Source organism: Dendropsophus ebraccatus, chromosome 3 (genome assembly GCF_027789765.1).
Source record: "Dendropsophus ebraccatus isolate aDenEbr1 chromosome 3, aDenEbr1.pat, whole genome shotgun sequence".
Taxonomy (NCBI): domain Eukaryota; kingdom Metazoa; phylum Chordata; class Amphibia; order Anura; family Hylidae; genus Dendropsophus; species Dendropsophus ebraccatus.
In genome coordinates, this window is record NC_091456.1 from 85999587 (window position 1) to 86020080 (window position 20494).

Consider the following 20494-nt stretch of genomic DNA (forward strand, 5'->3'; position numbering starts at 1 on the left):
AGAAGGCACAGATTCACCCATTTCCCTTTCATATGCCTGCTGTATCCCCTGCTCACCGATAGGTGCGGCAAGATGGGAAGGAGTTGTGGCCTCTTCCCGCGCCTCATAAATCATGATACAAATCTAAATCTACTGAGTTGGCAGGGTTTACTAAATTTGGTTTAGTAAAATTGGCTGGGAGAAAGAGGGCTAAGCTTTATTTAAGACCGGCCTACAAGATTTTTGAAGAGCCCATTGCCTATGGTACAGTTAATTTGACCCTGGCATGGTATTTTAGCCCAGAGGCAGAGAATCTGTAATCCAGTTCCAAGTTGCAAATGTATAACACGAGTCAGCTCAGCTTTGGTTTGGTTGCCGTGATCATGGCATTGTCTGGCATTTCATGAGGTTTCATCCCAGAACTGTCTCCAGTCCACACTGATAGGCTATCCTGTCTTACAATTCTGTTGCTGCTCCCAGAGGGAGAAACATCTAGCTAGAAAAGTAAGAATACCTGTACAAGGGCTTTTCTGCTGACCCTGGACTCTGACACTGTATCTATGCCTGGTGATGGAGTTACACCACACCACAGTGAGCCGAGCTGTGAATACCCTTCTTAGTAGAGTGTATCTTTATGGACTGTATCTGTATCCCTAGCAACACTATAAGCACTAAATAACTTACAGCATAATCAGAGACTTTCCTACAGTTTAGTGCTACTAGGGGGCCTGTTTGGTACCAAATCTTATCTAAGATGATCTCTGTAAAAGTGATATGCCATGGCTTGATAAGCTCTACACAAGATAACTAAGATAACTTGACATTTTTTATCATCTAACTTTTTAAACACTTTTCCGTTGGTAACAACATTTCATAGTACATACATCTAATTAAAAAGTTAAACAATTTTACAAAAATTTTGCTTGTTACCTTTGCATGAGTGTTTTGCATATCAATATTTACATAAATATAGTTGCTGTCAAATGCCCTAGCTGCTGCAAAAGTGTACTGTTTATCTTTAGGAACAGACAGTAGTTAGCTTCACGTTGCTGTATATGGTATATGAACACATACAGCTGTGATCTGTGTTGTATCACTCTGTAATATAGTATCAATTGCATATCTGTTTTGCATCATTTTTCTGATGGTTTGTGTGACAATTTTCCATTTTATGTTATTAACCCCTCCCCTGGCAAACATTCAACACAGGAGATCTTGTTATTCAGAATCCAATGGGTAGGTACTGCTCAGCACTCTTACATGATGCAGTAAGATTGTGACCAAAGAATATAAAGGGTTAATCTACCAGAAAAAGGTTTCTCCACTAGTCAGCTCCCTCTATCCAAATATTTTAATTTTTTTTTTTACTGCAGCAGCACAGTATAATTGCATTCATATGGTGCAAATTGTAAGGCCATCAGGCAGTGAGGCACATAAAAATTGTTAAAAAACAATTAGAACAGATTCAATAGTATATGATTTTCTGTTCTGTTCCTGTGATTGAGGATTTTATTACACAAATAATTCCAATAAGGTAAGACTCACCAGTCCATAATCATTTAGCATTTGATTTCATCATCATATAGTAGAAATACAGGATGCAGACAAGTAAACAGGTGGGCAACAGCCCGTTTCACGTAAAAAGGAAATGTGCACGTCAGCACGCGAAACAGGCTGTCGCCCACCTGCTCACTTCTCTGCATCCTGTATTCCTATTATACGATGAAATAATTTGCAGAATGATTATGGACTGGTGAGTGCCACATCTTTCAACTTGTTGGGGAAGGATGATTTTATTACTGTCATAAAAACTGACATCGATACTTTGAAAGTGATAAGTGCTTCTGAGTGTTTCTCAGAAAATAAGGCAGGGTTATGGCTTATTTTTAGGGCAGGTGTTATCTTTGGAGAAAAACAGTATGCCCCCACACTGTAGCCCCACTCTATATGGTAGTTAGCTGTTATACTGTATGTCCCACTGTTGTTAGGCTCCTATACTGCAAGTTTCCCTGTAGTCAGCCTTCATACTATACTGTATACCTCTTTCCTCCTCTGTAGTTATTTCCCCATACTGCATACATCCACCCTCTGCAGTAAAGCTCCCCATACTGTATAGCTCTTTCCCCCTATAGTTCTTTCCCCTATACTGTATACATCCCAACTCTGCAGTAAAGCCCCCCATAGTATATACCTCCCTCCCCCTCTGTAGTTCTTTAACCATACTGTATACCTCCCTTCTCCTCTGTATTTCTTTCCCCATACTGAATACATCCCCCTCTAGTAAAGCTTCTTAGGGTATGTTCACACATACAGGATCTGCAGCAGATTTAATGGTGCAGATTTGAAGCTGCAGATTTGCTTTCAATCCACAACTTCAAATCTGCTGCAGATCCTGTAAGTGTGAACGCACCCTTAGGCCATGCTCCCATGTAATAAGAGGCCGGAGCCGCATGCTCCATTGTGTGCACTGACAGGGTTTTCTGCGGCCGCTATTCATTGACAACATCCAAGATCACTACAGTACTGTAGTGTGAATATAGCCTTATACTGTATACCTCCCTCACCCTTCTGTAGTTGTTCCCCTATACTATATACATCCCCTCTGCAGGTATTACTCATACCTTATACCTCGATTTAGAATCCATTTTGTATCTGCTCTTTGAAGTATATTATAGTCAAGGTTGTTAACAATTATATGAACTTATAACAAGAGCACTATCCTTCACATAATTACACAGCCTTATTTGACATACATTTTTTGTATTGGACCCTATTTTGAAGGTTGGATTATATACAGTTCTAATATAGGTTATATATGAAACAAAATGTGATTTTTTTTTTCTAGAAACAAGGTTTTTGGTTTGTTAAGCAGTAAGAGATAATGGATACTACATTTTGTATAGTAGCAATTACAAGTATCTTCCTTCTCCACTCTGCCCAACTTTTATTTTGTAGGAGCAACTCCACCACTCCAAATCACAGGTTTCAGGCAAAACCCAGCCAGGTAAGCTATGGAGTGCTGTTTTCTTTTTCTACTTTGAGGCCATGTTCCCACTTTGTAAGACACTGGCCATTCCGTGACCAGTTCCGTGATGATCTTTACTGCCACTGAATTCGGATGCAGGCGCATCCGTGGGCACCAGCATCCGAATTCCCCGCTGTTCACAATGGAGCGTGCGGGCGGAGCCGCACACTCCATTGTGTGAACTGAAAGGGTTTTCTGCGGCCGCTATCCATTGAACAGCGGCCTCAGAAAACCCACGTCAGTTTTTTACTAGGTGTATACACTCCAGCCGGGATTCCCTCAGGTGCAGTACTACGTACAGTAAGTACCGTAAAAATCATGGCCGTGATCAACAATGTCCGTGATCACTACAGTACTTACGTAGTGTGAACATAGCCTTATTTTGGACCTGCTCCTTTTAACTAAAATTTTCTCTATCTCTGACCTAAATTACACAGAAAAAAAACATTTATTAAAAATGTCTATTCAAGACTGTCTCTTGCCATTAACCAGTATTTCAGCTGTTAAATTGCTTTTGCTGAATTCACAGCAATAAACTGTTAGTCCTGATAAGTATGTAATTAGTTCATACAGGAAAGATTGTAAATTGACAGCACAAAAATGTGACAATAGTTTAAATCTGCACGTTAATGAATCTGCAACTGTATCAGCAACTACTCTAGTAAAAAAAACCATCAACACAAATATGTCTCAAATCCATGGATTACATGTTAAAAAAAGGATTGTTGGATTTAATCTTGTGGAATAAAGATAGCCATTTTTATTTAATTTCTTTCTGCCCCCGTTGACAACCCTTGTGTTCACATATGTGGCAATGTACTAATAATCTGTGGCTAGCAGAGACCAAATGTACTGTATTAGATTAGCTGTTATCATTTATTAATGAAACTAGCTTGACATCTGTATAGGGGTATGTGCACACGGCTGAATAGTGACGCGTCTCCACCCATGTCATAGACTCCATTCTATGCACGGACGGATTCCTTCCTCCTTACAAAGTATGAACTTGATCATTCTTTGGACGGAGGAAGGACTCCGCCCGTGCATAGAATAGAGTCTGTGACACAGGCGGAGATCCGTGCCCGCCGCAGTCTGCGAGTGGTGGATTACGCAACGGAGTTTCAGTCACTTTTCAGCAGTGTGCATATACCCTTATTCCTATTCAACGGGCCAACCAAGGCCCGATCAACGATGTAGACGAGCGCCGATATGCTGAATCGGCGCTCGTTTACTGGGCCTATTCCACGGCCCAATGATCATTGAGTGAGGGCTGCAGGGACATCGTTACTGATTTCCTTGCAGCATTTGCACCATACATTACCTGGCAGGACTTCTCCTCCGCTCCGTCTTCTTTCCCGGGTCCCGCAGCGCAGCATCAACTCCGGTGTGGCCTGACTGAGCTGTCAGACCGCTCAGCCAATCACTGGCCGTGGCGGTCCTGGCCTGTTGCCAGATGTTGCTGATGCCTGTTGCTGATGCTGTGTCGCGGGACCCGGGGAGGAAGACGGAGCGGAGGAGAAGTCCTGCCAGGTAATGTATGGTGCTTCTCAAATCGTCGGTCGCCCGCCGCGCACCGCTATTTAACCGTAGCAATGCGCGGTGGGGGACCAATGATTTTAGGTCTGGCCCTAAATAAACGATCAGCCGATGACACGATCATCGGATGATCGCTTTCTCTATTACACCGAGCGATAATCGGCCTAATCGGGCCGATTCGGCCGATTATCGCTCCCGTGGAATAGGCCCCTTACTCCTAACAGACTCCTCATTTGCTATGCTCACTGACCTGTTGAGAACATCTTCGGTCTTTAGGAACGTATTTCCATTTGCTGGACACAAGCCAACTGCTCTTAAACCTGTCACAATGCAAAGAAAAAGTTAGAAAAATTCAAACATCTGCAATATTTCATCCTGATTGGAACCCTAAAGTGATAAAGAGGCTACTTTATCATATTTTGTGTAATTACAAAATCTATGCAAAAAGGATATCATTTTAGATATGGCCATTAAAGTCTTTTGGCAAATCAGTGATTGTACATTTGTTGTGTTCACAATTGTAGAAAAAGACATGGACCATACATCTAAATTTTATACAGTACATTGACCTATTTGTGGCAGGGGGGTGTATCATGTGGTGGATAAGACCTAGTGGAATGCAGGTGGATGGTGAGAGTTGTGGTTCACAGTGTTGGTTAGGAGGCAGACCTCTCTCATTCTTTGGGCTTGTACAGTGGTTAGAGGAAATGTATCCCCATGCCACACGCCAGGTTACAAAGAGGTGCATGCCTCTTAGTAAAGCTGTGAATGTGAGGCTGCCACTCTAGAGCTGGTATAGATTTTCACCATGATTTACGCCTGCTAGCACCCTTGGTGTGGGTCACACCATTCCATAGGTTCATAGGTAACACATGCCACCATGTCAAAATATGTACTTAGACTCTCATGTTTTTGCTTTAAAAGTTCCAGCAGATGTCATAGGAATATCTACAATAACTAAATGTAAACATTGCTGGAATAAACATTTATCTATCCTAAGATAATACTAAAGAAAAGAAAATAAGAAAGAAAATACTAAAAGTTTTCTGTCTTTAAAAAGAGGAGATACAGCTCACCGGTAAGTAGTTACCGCAGCAGCAGGCAGTGATTGGAGAGGGTGCTCGATCTTCGAGGCGCTGGCCAGACGCCGCATGCAAAACTTAGCTGGGAGGAAAGGGTGTGGAAGTCGGCACTCCTGGACGTAGAAATATAAAATTTAACTTTTATTCGTACATATTAAAATTCGATGGTGGGCATAGCAGGACCTACGCGTTTCGCGCTACTGCGCTTAATCAGGGTCTAATGTTAAATGAATCTCATAACGAATAAAAACAGGTGACCAACCAATGAAAAGATCCCTACATCATGGATCATGTGCCTGAGCAGCACAGGTGTAGCATGAATACAACTTCCACTCATTACATATATATTTGGATAAATCCTAAAACACTTATGGAGTGAAAGTGCATGCTGGGTTGTAAAAAGAATTTTAGAAATAATGATAAAGTAGGTTTTTTTGTTGTTAAGACCTTTGGGATACCTGGTATCTAAACGAAAAATCATTTCTGCTTCCTTATGCAAAACCTGTTTGTGCCAGTCACCTCCTCTCGGTGGTTTTTTAACCCTTATGATGGCATGTGTACTAAAGGTGCTGACATCCCCTCTGTGTGTCTCAATAAAATGTTTCGCCGCCCCTGATACGTTGGTCTTGTGTTGCTTCCTGATGCTTGTGAGATGTTCACTAATGCGTTGTTTATATTTTCTTATGGTACATCCCACATAAGACAAATTGCAAGTAGTGCAGTTGATAATCTAACTTACATGATTACTATTGCAATTCAGGAAGTCACTGATCTCATAGGTTCTTTCCCTAGAACTTTGTGCATTGCTGGCAGATTTTGACAGCAATGAGTTTGGTAGCAACAATGCTTTGGGCTCTACGTTTTTGGTAGCAACAATGCTTTGGGCTCTACGTATTATTTGTCTGCTATAGCCCCTCTTGGCTAAGCGGGTTGCGGTTTCTTTGCATTGTGTATCAAAAACCGTGCTGTCTGAACAGATGCGCTTTACCCTTGTAAACTCTCCTACTGGAATAGCTTGTATGGTGTGAAGGGGGTGTTCACTCGTAGCGTGTAATATAGTGTTTCCCGCAGTGGGCTTCCGGAAAACTGAAGTAGTGACAGCTTTTTTGGGAGCAGAGGCCTGTAAATTAATGTCCAAAAAGGTAATTTCTGTTTTGTGGAAATGATGGGTAAAAGATAAATTAAGTACATTATTATTTATATGCTGGACAAACTGACGTGCCTCCTCCTCCTCACCTCCCCAAACCAATAGCAGGTCATCTATGAAACGGCCATACCATTTAATGTGGTGGAGAAATGGATTTGTTGGGGTGAAGATGAACTGCTCCTCCCACCAGGCCATATAGAGACCTGCTAAAGTTGGGGAGAACCTGGTCCCCATAGGGGCTCCCTTGGTCTGCAAGAAGAATTCATTGTTAAAAGAAAAATAATTATGTTTCAATAAATATGTGGTTAAGTCAACAATGAATTCCTTTAGCTCATGACTATACCTACTATATTTGTACAAGTGATGTGACAAAGCTGTAATGGCTAAGTTACGAGGTATAGACGAATATTGGTTTGGGGAGGTGAGGAGGAGGAGGCACGTCAGTTTGTTCAGCATATAAATAATAATGTACTTAATTTATCTTTTACCCATCATTTCCACAAAACAGAAATTACCTTTTTGGACATTAATTACAGGCCTCGGCTCCCAAAAAAGCTGTCACTACTTCAGTTTTCTGGAAGCCCACTATATTACACGCTACGAGTGAACACCCCCTTCACACCATACAAGCTATTCCAGTAGGGGAGTTTACAAGGGTAAAGCACATCTGTTCAGACAGCACGGTTATTGATACACAATGCAAAGAAACCGCAACCCACTTAGCCAAGAGGGGCTATAGCAGACAAATAATACGTAGAGCCCAAAGCATTGTTGCTACCAAAAACCGTGACTCATTGCTGTCAAAATCTGCCAGCAATGCACAAAGTGTACAGGAGTTACCCACTCCGATAACATTTTCTACTACATACTCACCTCAATACAAACAAATTGTAGACATCCTTAGGAAAAATATTTCCATCTTACGTCAGGATGAAACCCTGTTCGAGATCTTGGATCAGGGTTTTAGATGCGTACCACGCAGAGGCAGATCGCTAGGGTATCTGTTGTCACCAAGTATGCTGCACCCAGAGACACCACAAACCAGCCGTAGGCTTACGGGCTGCTATAGATGCGGAGATACACGTTGCCCGATTTGCAAGTTTGTGACTCATAACAAAGGAACTTTTAGTGACAGTTCTAGGGAAAGAACCTATGAGATCAGTGACTTCCTGAATTGCAATAGTAATCATGTAATTTACATTATCAACTGCACTACTTGCAATTTGTCTTATGTGGGATGTACCATAAGAAAATATAAACAACGCATTAGTGAACATCTCACAAGCATCAGGAAGCAACACAAGACCAACGTATCAGGGGCGGCGAAACATTTTATTGAGACACACAGAGGGGATGTCAGCACCTTTAGTACACATGCCATCATAAGGGTTAAAAAACCACCGAGAGGAGGTGACTGGCACAAACAGGTTTTGCATAAGGAAGCAGAAATGATTTTTCGTTTAGATACCAGGTATCCCAAAGGTCTTAACTACAAAAATGACCTACTTTATCATTATTTCTAATATTCTTTTTACAACCCAGCATGCACTTTCACTCCATAAGTGTTTTAGGATTTATCCAAATATATATGTAATGAGTGGAAGTTGTATTCATGCTACACCTGTGCTGCTCAGGCACATGATCCATGACGTAGGGATCTTTTCATTGGTTGGTCACCTGTTTTTATTCGTTATGAGATTCATTTAAAGGAGAAGTCCAGTGAAAATTTTCATTGAAGTATTGTATTGCCCCACAAAAGTTATACAAATCACCAATATACACTTATTACGGGAAATGCATATAAAGTGCTTTTTTTTCTGCACTTACTACTGCATCAAGGAGTCACTTCCTGGATAAAATGGTGATGTCATGACCCGACTCCCAGAGCTGTGCGGGCTGTGGCTGCTGGAGAGGATGATGGCAGGGGACACTGAGGGACACAGGACACTGGAGGGACACTAAGCATCCCTCTGCCATCATCCTCTCCAGCAGCGACAGCCCACACAGCTCTGGGAGTCGGGGCGTGACATCACCATTTTATCCAGGAAGTGAAGCCTTGATGTAGTAGTATGTTCAGGAAAAAAAAAGCACTTTATAAGCATTTCTCGTAATAAGTGTATATTGGGGATTTGTATAACTTTTCAGGGGCAAAAAAATTCTCCGGACTTCTCCTTTAACATTAGACCATGATTAAGCGCAGTAGCGTGAAACGCGTAGGTCCTGCTATGCCCACCATCGAATTTTAATATGCACGAATAAAAGTTAAATTTCATATTTCTACGTCCAGGAGTGCAGACTTCCACACCCTTTCCTCCCATCTATGTTACAAAGTTTAAAAGTAAAGTGTTTTTGATATTTGTAGTTGCTGTAAGTAGAAAACCACTAACGCTAAAGCACTTTAGATATTAGTTAAAAGTACGTTTTATTTATTGGATATTTGACAGATAATTTTATATTTGCTACTATATATGTATCATGGGTAACAGGGTTCAACTGGCACTCTGGAGATAAGAAGATACATTAAGGCAGAGGCCTCACTCTGTCCACGTCACTCTCAACTGTGTCTTCAGAGGGACATGACTTTCATGCCCGAACTATGATTCATTGGAGTGGTCCCCAGCAGTTTCCACCCAATCATCTGGCTCTTATTAATGGACTTCTTTCTGTTTGGGTATAGGAAGAGCTCTATTGATCAAGACTGGCTAGCAGGTAGCAGCCATTGGAGACCACCTGATGATTCATGGCTCCGGCAGCATGAAAGTGGTGACAGGTTCCCTTAAAGTGGAACTATCAGCAGAGACAAATCTGAGACAAATCTAACCAGATAAGCCCCCTGTAGCGCCCAAAACGCTGAGGAGGAATGTATGTGATTATTAGTCTGCGTAATCTTTGGCCGGCAGCACTGTTAGGAGCACTGCCCCACCTCCACAGCATCATCCGGCCCGTCCGCTCCATTATCAAGATAGATTTGTCTAACCTGCTGACGGTTCCCCTTTAAAAGTGTCATACTAATAAATATATATAGAATTCACTGCCAATTCTAAAAATATGTCTGGATAATATTATAGATTGTTTACCTCCAGCTTTAATGTAGATATTATTTAGAGTATCCTCTATGGTCTTTATATTTGTTTGTGTTAGCATTAGTACCTATCAAAGTTGAAGAAGATAAGATACAGATTTACTTTGAAGTACAAAGACTTTAGATATAATCCAAAAATCTATTGGGCAAATAAAAAACATTTGCTTCTTCCGAATATTAAGGTATCTCATTCTATTAAACTGAAATATGGTAAATTTCATGTTTTTACCCAATGACTATAAATGTCGAAACAGTATGCTTATTTTGCTCAAAGGCTTCATTACATAACACAACACTGCCCCCTACCTGCACAAAGCTTTTGTGCAGGTTTCCCTTTTTAACTTTTCAATAACAGAAATCCCCGTATTGGGAAGAATCCTAAAAAATAGTTATCGATAACATTATATATATATATATATATATATATATATATATATATATATATATATATACACACACTGTGATATATTCAGAGTATGTTCTAAAGTACTGTACATTCAAGAGTATTCCAAGTTCCAAGTACTGTCCAGTATTATATTCACCCCAGCTCAATGGACTTCAAGTATTATCTTCCTTTTTTATATTGCACCTTATTGAATTGAAGTATACATGTATACTGCACCTTTAACAACTTCAGTAAACATTTTATCTGGTTAAGTTGATCTGCTGGACTCTGGTTTCTCTCACACCTACACCTGCACCTGTTCTAAACTAAAGAGCTGTGTATCTGTACATCCAGGGATGGGTGCATACCACTTCTGGTCACCTTGACCGTAAGTACTTCAGCTGTACACAATATCTGTCCAGCTAAACACCACCTGGCAACACCTGGCTTACCGCACAGCTTGGTACAGATCTTGGCTCCTCAGATGCAGTCTAAGAATTCGAGAAGACCACGATAGTTGATGAAAGGCCAAAGGGAACAGTACATTTTTTGCATGGAGAAGAATCCAGCCCTGGTAGGGCCTGAAGACCTCTAAATGAAGGACCTCTCCAAGTTCTCCTTGATGCACTATGACATTACCTGGGTCTCAGGGAGATAGGGCAAGTAGACTACATGGAAGTGTAGTTCCCGACAAAAGGTCTATGAGGGCAGTCAGTAGGACCATGCAGAGGCAGTGTCGCAGGAAAAAAAAAATCTGGATATGTTCCTAGTGCTGCCAAAGATGGTTTCACAAGAGAGTTAAAAGTGTAAAACAACTAATTTATTGGTATAAAATTAGTAAAAGTATATAATGTAAAGGCAATAATATATTTTGGGAATCTCTCACTCCCTTCGTCAGATTGCATATCTAATGATTCAGAGGTAAAGATAAAGATTCTCCCCTAACCGATGTTGACACGTCTGGTCTGATAGCTTGAGGCATTCCACTTGCATTGGCTCTTTAGAGTTGTCAGGGGTAAAAGGCTGCCTGAGCCTTTAAAAGGACAGAAGCAAATGGGAAGATCTTCAAAGAAGTACAACCTTCCTGGAGCGTTCACAAAACCGTATGTCAATACTGGCAGCCAAGGTGATGAGGTCATTCAGGGTTGATGGTAACAACCAGCTAGCTTGTTCTTGATTCGATCAGACAGACCATTCCAGAACATCACCAGTTGAGCCTCGTTGTTCCAGGGCAGTTCTGCAGCCAGGGTGCAGAACTGTATGGTGTATTGGCCCACAGTTTGCAGGACCAGGGTGGTGAGCAGTATCAGTACCAGGATGGCATTGCTGGCAGTAAGTATAGAGATACAGCTGGCTGCTGCCTGATGGTGATACCCTATCTTAGTATTAGTGGTATAAGTGTTCATATAAAGAGAGCTGTCAATCACTAAGACTGCCCACTTGACTACCCAGAATGAGCAGAGATTTCTATGAATAGTAATACCATATTTATCACTTTATAAGACGCACCTGACTATAAGACGCACCGCTGGTTTGGACCACTGAAAACGGGAAAATGTTTCATGTTGAATAAATTCCCCTGGTGGTCTACGGCAGTGAAGGGGTCACAGTTTATTTAAATAATCTTATATGGTTTATATTTGGGGAACGGATTTTCCATTTAAGTCAATGGGTCAGTGACAAATACATATGCTGTCTGCATTTGTGGATCATTTTACTGGCAACCCTTGGGTTTTTTTGTGGCTCTAGGATCCTAATTTTTTTCAGTCAGCAAAACACTTTACAGAGAACTGGAAAAGAGGCACTATTACTTTTCCATCATGGGTTTTTATTTCTTTTTCTACACCCTAAAATTTCATTTTTTTTTAAGCTGCTTCTTGACGTAGAGTACTGCTGCTTGGCTTACTTTTATTTAAATTTTTTTTATTGAACTAAATGTGCAAACAGTAATAATATTATTGTGGCCAACTTTACAATCCATGCTGTCAGCTTATCTTAATATTTCTGTAATATCTGTCAATCAATATGCATTTTAAAGTGTCACTGTCCTTGTAAATTTCAAAATCTAAATCAACAGTAGAGAAAAAAAAGCATATTTGTATATATTAGTTATCATGAAAAACAAGGCACTTCCTGCGTTTAGAAAAAAAAGAAAAGAGTCTACAAACAGGAAGTCCAATGTTTCTCGGTCATCTGCGCTCAGAGAAGGCAGTCATGTGACTGATGGACACATTGAGCCATGACTCTCTGTACTGGTCAGACTTCATGTGTTTAGTCTCTTTTTTTCTAATCAGCACAAGACTAGAAAGCTGCCTTCAGGAGACTGGACCTCGGTTTCTGGTAAGTATAGCTTTATTTTACAGCATAATAACTAAAAAAACAAAAACAAACAAAAAAATGTAAATTGCAAACATGCGTTATATCACATCTACTTTTGATTTAGGTTTCGAAAGTTATAACGCCAGGTAAACTTATGTATACTATAGCGAATCTGGCGAATCAAGATTAACTGCGAATCATGCTTTCAATTCTCTTCATTCTGCAAAGCGAATTCACGATGACTTGTTAAGGAAATTCCCCCCAAAAAAGTGGTGGCCGCACATGCTATCTGGAGAATCACTGGGCAGGAGAAAGGGATTAACCATAATTCCTAGCGCTTGTCCAATAATCTGCAGGCCCCCCTGTGATGTCAGCACCTCCCCCTCACATTCTTTATAAGGAGGTTCATTAAGGAGGTGGCCAGTCGGCAGTGTGTGGATAAGAGAGCAGGATCACAGCAGGCAGTTAGAGCAGAGCAGGGAGAGACTAACAGAGCAATTTAGCGACAGAGAGGAGAGGATAGGAGGGCTGATTGTGGGTGTTTTAAGCACCTCCCCCTCCCTCTCTATATAAGGCAATTCGTTAACAGAGGTGGCCAGTCGACTGTGTGTGTGGAAGAGAAAGCAGGATTGCAGCAGGCCGTTATAACAGAGCAGGGATAGACTAAGGGCCCTATTCCACCGGACGATAATCATTTGCATAATCGTTAATGATTAACAATCTCAAATGACCGCTATTGCGAAAGACCTGAAAACATTCACTCATTTCCATGGAACGATAATCGTTACTTATGCGATCGTTTTTTCTTCGCTATTTATTCGCTATTGCGTTCGTATCTATTGCGAACGACCGAACAATGTCTTATTCAATGCGAACAATTTGCGAACGTTTTGCGAACGAGCAACAATAAAAATAGGTGCAGGTCTTATAAAGCGATCATCGCTTTCTCGTTCAGTCGTTAATCGTTAACTGCATTTCAACCGAACGATTATCGTTTAGATTCGAACGATTTAACCATAATCTGAACGATAATCGCCCGGTGGAATAGGGCCCTAACAGAGTGATATAAGGACAGAGAGGAGAGGAATGGTGGAAATTGGATGATTGACTGTCTGATTATCTTGTTTTTAAATTGTGATTTTCTGATTTTTGACAGTTTACAACAACATGCTTTAAGAGATTCATCCGTCTGTAATAGTCCCAGTATTGTTGCTATTATAGTTTTGGCTGTTGTAATGAAAGTTGTTAAGATTCGTGAATCGAGTTTGACCGAAAATTCATGAAGCTTGCAAAACAAATTTCCGACTGTTTTGCTCATCTCTAGATAGTATAAATGTTTAGGGGGTTTACCTTATAGTGTTCATACTTCTTATTTGTTTTTTCCATCCAATTCAACAATGCTGTGATTTTTGGATTTTGTTCTTCTGCTTTATCTCTGACAAACTGAATGATTCTCAGCATTCGCCACACGCCATCTAAATAGGGTCCAAGTATACTCTGGTATTCCTGCTTTGCTTTATTTAAGTAGTCTATAAAGAAACAGAATTGTAATGTTAATTGTCACCAGAAGAAGAGTTGTGATTACAATACAGCCTCAAATGTTATAAACTGCTGCATAATGTGAGGGGGTCTGTGGCGCCTGCTGTGAATGTTTAATCATCTTGATAAAGTCTTGTCTCATGGATAACATAAAAATAGAAACAGGCCTGACACTGGAGTATAACTATCACAGTATAATCTTATTTCCCTGTCCCAGATTCACTTAACATTACAGATTTTAGGGCCACGTGTTAGTTCCCATGATCCAACCTTGATGTAAATACAGAACACTGAAACATAAGCATGTCTGAATACAATCTCATGCTACCACAGAAAAGCTGCTAGACAGCAGACATTCTTCTTACAGCAATGTGACTATGTAAGCACAAGGACATAAAGTACGCATAAGCACGTGTAAGTATGGGGCTGTGTATTGTTGATTGCAACCAGGGATGGCCTTAGAGTAGATGGCGCCCTGTGCGAAACTTTCTTTCGGCGACCCCCCCCCCCCCCCGTTGATACACCATAATAGTGACATAGACTAAATCCCACAGCCTCCCACCCCTCCAGACAACCCCCACAATCAAACCACAAATGTGGTGGGAGGCTGAAGGATTTAGATATGATAGACTAAATCCTACTACAATGAGCGCCACCTCTAAAGCCAAGCACTCTAAACCACCTGACCCCTGATAAAGGTACTTACCCGCGCACAGGAGGACAGGTGCCTCTGCGGCCGTCCGTGGCTTTCCTGATTGGCGCTCCTGCAGACAATTGTACACAGGGGCGTAGCTAGTTGTTCAGTCTAGGGAGAGGTGAGCGAGTCTGAGTGGGCCCCCAACCGATTATGTTACCCACAAAGAACATAAGCAGGTTACCATGCCTATCTATCTAGTTGGGTGACCTCCATCATACTGACTACAAGATGCTGTGAAATCTGGGTGACCTCCATTATACTGAGTACAAGATGCTGGGAAAGCTGGGTGACCTCCATATACTGACTACTATACAAGATGCTGGAAAGCTGGGTGACCTCCATATACTGACTACAATACAAGATGCTAGGAAAGCTGGGTGACCTCCATTATACTGACTACAAGATGCTAGGAAAGCTGGGTGACCTCCATATACTGACTACTATACAAGATGCTGGAAAGCTGGGTGACCTCCATTATACTGACTACTATACAGGATGCTGGGAAAGTTGTGTGACCTCCATTACACTGACATACAGGACGCTGGAAAAGCTGGGTGACCTCCATTATACTGACATACAGGATGCTGGAAAAGCTGGGTGACCTCCATTACACTGACATACAGGATGCTGGGAAAGCTGGGTGACCCCCATCATACTGACTGCGATAAATCATTGCCAATCACAAATACCATATAATTTTATTAGCCCAGGAAAGACTCCTTCCAGCCAGCAGCATATGGGAGTAGTATTAGTGCTGAGCACAGGCTTCTGCTGCTGGCTCTGGTTCGTAGCATGGACAATGATCTGTCCCAGCACACTGAGGGATGTGGCTGCTGCTATGTCCCTAGGCTATTCTCACTTTAGGCCCACTCCCTCCTTTTATCTACCTCTCCTAACCTGCTGCTTCTCAGGCTGAAGGCTCTGTGCACTCAGTGTCCCACTCGCGGTCGGCGCCGGGGGTGGGGCTTGTGTACAGGGGGCAGAGCTTACCAGGACATACTAGGAACAGGTAAGCTCGGTGGGCGGGGAGCGCCTCCCTACTGGCTGCACATCTAACAGACATAGGAATCTCTAAGCTACATGTGCTGTGTGCCTGCAGGAGGGGCCTAAAGCAACCAGCATGGGAGGAGGGGAGGCGGCCAGCTAGATTCCCATGTCTAAGTTATATGTGCAGCTCTCTGTCTGCCAGAGCGCCCCCTAGCTGGCCAGGAGTCATGTGCCCTGTGCAATTGCACAGGTCGCACACCCCAAAGGCCGGCCCTGATTGTAACGCTACAGTTCAGTTGTTTGTGTGGTGTGTGGGGTTAGGCCATGAATTTCCTGCCATGGCCTACCCTTATACCACACCAACAAAATGGCACAACACTATAGTAAGAAAAAATAAACAGCACATTTCTACATAAGAAAGAAGGGCACCAATATTGTGTGCGAGAGCGATGTGGTCACACTATGGCTATAATGTCAATTATATTTGCCTATGGTAGTTATATGTCATTGTGTGGTGGTGTTGAATAGTCATAGTATTATTGTATAAATTATACTATATTAACTTTATTGTTATTACATGCGGCAGAGCTTATGCATCCATGGAGTGTGTGTCCATACAGCACACATTTCATAATAAAGTAATATGAAGGTACAGTATGGTGCAATGTTGAGCTAGGGTATCTAAACCTGTCTAACATATAAACCTGAAGTTAAAACGTTTTTTAACTAAACTATTTGCAGTATATTTTTTGGTAGTTGTGGAGTGTGGGATACATAGTTGGGATTGTACCACTGTTTTATTGACTGTAACCCAGCTTTTCCAGATACTATTACCAACTGGAAAAATATCTTCTTGTAACAAGTTGAGACTGTGTGACAGAGGTGACAAGAGATTGGGCAAAGTCTCCAGCCTGGACAAACACCTTTTTTTGTCAGAAACCCCCTTTAACAGTAATTATTTTCATTTTGTGGAGAACTCTTTAAGTGCAAAACCTCCAGGTGACCAAATTTAAACATTCTTATATCTCAGAGACCTAGAGTTGCCTCCAAGGAACACATCAAAACAAGATCTCGAAGTGTCACCAGAATATGCAGAAGGGCTGCATTCTTGAAAATGATCCTGTCTTTATCGTGTTTATTTCCTAAGAAAAAAGAAAAAAAAATGTAATTTAAAATACATACATTTTCAATGTACATGCCTCCAGAAAAACATACCATTTTGTGATTATTTAACATTATCGCATTATTATGGGTTGATTTTATGCACAGTTTTTTCCCTGTTTGTGACTGTGCCAAATTCACAAAATGCATTTACCTCTACATCCATCCATGCCATGACAGTGCCTTTGGCAATCTGCATATTTTCCTCTATTGTAATGAGTCTCTCCAACATGTCCTGTATTCCTATAGACCTGAGGTGGCAGAATATTTTAGCTCCTCTACGCTTGCCCCATTACTTGCCCCATTAGTAGATTGTGAGTTACACTTTTGACATGTAAAAGAGATGTAAAAAGATTTGAGTGGTTAGTCCTGGGTGTTCAGACCCCCACCGATTGATAGAACGAGCCAGGATAAAGGCTCATCTAAGTGCAAAATGTGGAATCTATGGTAAGTCTAGTGATTGGTGGGGGTCTGAACATCCAAAACCTACTGATCAAAATGTTTGACATGTCTCTATGGCATTTCAAAGGTTTGTTAAATGACCGTAGTAAAACTCAGGGAGGGTTAACAAGACGGGCATCTTATATGGTGCTTGTAGAGGTCACACATTTTAACGAAAGAGCAGTCCCCTCCTCACCTCTATGCGAAAGCAGCATTGATGGCAAATATTCTCTTAGTTAGTTGTACAACACAAGCGGCCTGCGCAGCATGATAAATTCCCCTTTAGATTATGTTGAAAACATCTAGATTTAAAATTTTAATAAACATAGAAGAATATTCTTCAAGCACTAGGGCATTAACTAACTGATTTATTTTTATTTAATGTGAACTTAAGTACTTTAACACCATTATACTGCTTGCACAGAACGTACCTAATTTGCCACTATTGCTGCTTATTTTCATTTGCTTCCGTAACAAAAAGCGAGTGCAATCAAATGGGACTGATGCAAAGTTCCACTCCATGCATTCAAGCACTTCGAGGCAGACAAGTGTGTTTAGTACTGGTTCAGCAGCAGCTTGGAGGATTCGATAAGACTGACCCTGGCTAGCTGTTTACGGAAAAAATAACATTATAGTTTGTATGAACAAAATACAAAGAACACAATAAAAACAGGACATAGCATATGCTAAAACAGGGATCTCCAATTAAAAATAACAAAAAAAATGAAAGACCTGTCTCTTCCATTTTGAAAAATGTGCATATCATAATCATGAAAGTGTAGTTCATGTGCATTTAGTATATCTTTACTGCATATAAGTGCCTTTGATTAATGTAAATTCACTGTTTTTTAATGGGTAATGGATGAAAAGTATTTTTTATTGTAAGCAAAGACTGGAGATGCACTACTCTAAATATCAAAGGACATGTATAAGTCACAATCTACATGAAAAATGTGGGTGCACAAAGCCCACATACAGAACAGAACACTAGAAACAAAAACAAAGCAAGTATGCATAAAGGGCAATGGCACACCAAAATACAGGTAGGTATAAATCTATTTATTTAACAAACCATGAAACAGAAAAGAAACACTTGGAAAAGGTTAAAAACACTTAAAAATTAGAACAAGAGAACATGATTGTAATCATGCACTCAGGGCCAGTATAGGAGAGCCATACACTCCAGGTAAATGTCTCAATCCCTATCTGATGACATGATACTAGTCCATCACCACCAGAAAAATCCTGGACAAAAATGTATAACATAAACCAGAATAAATATAAACAAAGTGCAAATGCATGGAAAAAATGGATAGAGAATGAAAAATGGTAGCATGAAAGCCCCTACCAAGCCTGTGACATGTCCCCTAATACAAATAAAGGCCAATGTATCTGGCAATCAGATGTAAACACAGGGAAACAGTGGCAGGGATGGAGAGTGCTAAAACAAAAGAAACCATGTAGCACATAAATAAATCAAAAAACATATGACCAGGAAACAAATGGTGAAGGACAGAGGGGGAGAGGCAAGTAACCAATAACTACGGCCCAGTGATGTCCCACACGTTCCGTCTTGCTCACAGGACTTCCTCAGGGATAAACTTTTATCCCTGAGGAAGTCCTGTGAGCAGGACGGAACGCGTGGTTGATTACATGATTACAATCATGTGCATGATTACAATCATGTTCTCTTGTTCTAATTTTTAAGTGTTTTTAATCTTTTCCAAGTGTTTCTTTTCTGTTTTATGGTTTGTTAAATAAAGAGATTTATACCTACCTGTATTTTGGCGTTGCCCTTTATGCATACTTGCTTTGTTTTGTTTGAAAAGTATTTTTTAGAAGCAATATCAAATGAAATATCGAACTAATATATTGGAACTCCAAGTAAACTGCAGCTTATTCCACTGCTATGGAGCACTGAACAAATAAGGTCAGTACAACATGGCTTAAAGGGGTATTCCCATCTTAGCTTATTAGCCTATATCCATAGGGGAATTAAAACTTTCCGCTGCCTCACAGAAAATGACAGGCCGCAGTGATTCTGTAAGAGCAGTGAGCTTCAATCATTAAAGAAATGGTTGTGTCTCTGCTTTCAGAAATGGTGGGGGCCTAGCAGTTGGACCCCCGGAAAACAGCTTTTTATCTTACTTTATTGTTATACCTTGCTTCAAAGAGATATTCCTACCTTAAATAACATAGTTAAACTTATAGGGCATGTCAACTTAAATATTTTTTGCAAATACATTCAATTAGCAAACTTGCCTCCTTCTCCTGATATGTTCACATGGCGGGGAGCTAATCTGTTTTCAGCCCAGTCTGAGGCCCCTGCTAAGCCTGGCTGCCTAACTGGGAAGTTAATTCATTCTGCCTACAGCAGGTTGAACCAATGGAGCGCCAGGATAGTGGTCAATGCAGTACATAGGTACTGCATTAATATCTATGGTCAATAAAGTAATATTGCTCATAGACGTCCCCTAAGGGGACTAGAAAGTGTATACATTTTTTAATTAAAATATAAATAAGTCTATCCCATTCTAGAAGTATAAGTCACACCCTTTTTCCATTTTTTAATACAATTCTATTAAAATATGTTATCAAAAGTGCACAATTAATGAAGTAAACATTTAAAAAAATTACCAAATTCCAGACCTGCAGCTTTTTGGTCCCATCGTATCCTACAACAAATTAAGTAAAAATCGACCAAAATGTCATATTTACTCAGTGTCCTGAGTCAAAAGTCTCAGGACGCTCTTTATATCTTTTAGGCTTTGTCTGGAACGTGGCCACTATCTTGAAAGCTATTTGAAGGTACAAGTGGTTTGGGGGGTCAGATTGTGGGTACAGAATCGCTTTAAATTGCAGGCTCTGCCTGGTCAGCTTCAGTATTATGATGTGATAAAATGATGTGTATTTAGCCAGATGTATTTTGGAGCGTCTTGCTACTTCCTCGTTGCTTCCTTCCTTCCTTCCTAACAAATGTAAAAGTCATGTAAGTAGACAACTACATTTTTTTGAAGGCTAAAAAAAATAAAGAACCAATTTGATCCTTTTTTTATAATGGAAGAAATGGAAAAAACTGTCAAAACGGATGCACACATATGCATCTGTTTCTTC

The 20494-nt window shown here is 40.7% G+C and overlaps 1 protein-coding gene across 6 annotated transcripts in view; it reads right to left on the bottom strand.

Annotated features, from left to right (window-relative positions):
* Positions 1–20494, bottom strand: part of SHOC1 (shortage in chiasmata 1) — a 134549-nt gene that overhangs the window by 51150 nt on the left and 62905 nt on the right. For all 6 annotated transcript variants that reach the window (XR_011362317.1, XM_069964340.1, XM_069964337.1 and 3 more), the window contains 5 exons: positions 17812–17988; positions 16813–16920; positions 13906–14084; positions 9847–9919; positions 4791–4860 (listed from right to left, as the gene is read on the bottom strand). Coding sequence is in view for 5 of the 6 variants with exons in the window: in XM_069964340.1 (XP_069820441.1) it covers positions 4791–4860; positions 9847–9919; positions 13906–14084; positions 16813–16920; positions 17812–17988 (607 nt within the window). In the remaining variant the exon portion in view is untranslated. The remainder of the gene's footprint in view (positions 1–4790; positions 4861–9846; positions 9920–13905; positions 14085–16812; positions 16921–17811; positions 17989–20494) is intronic.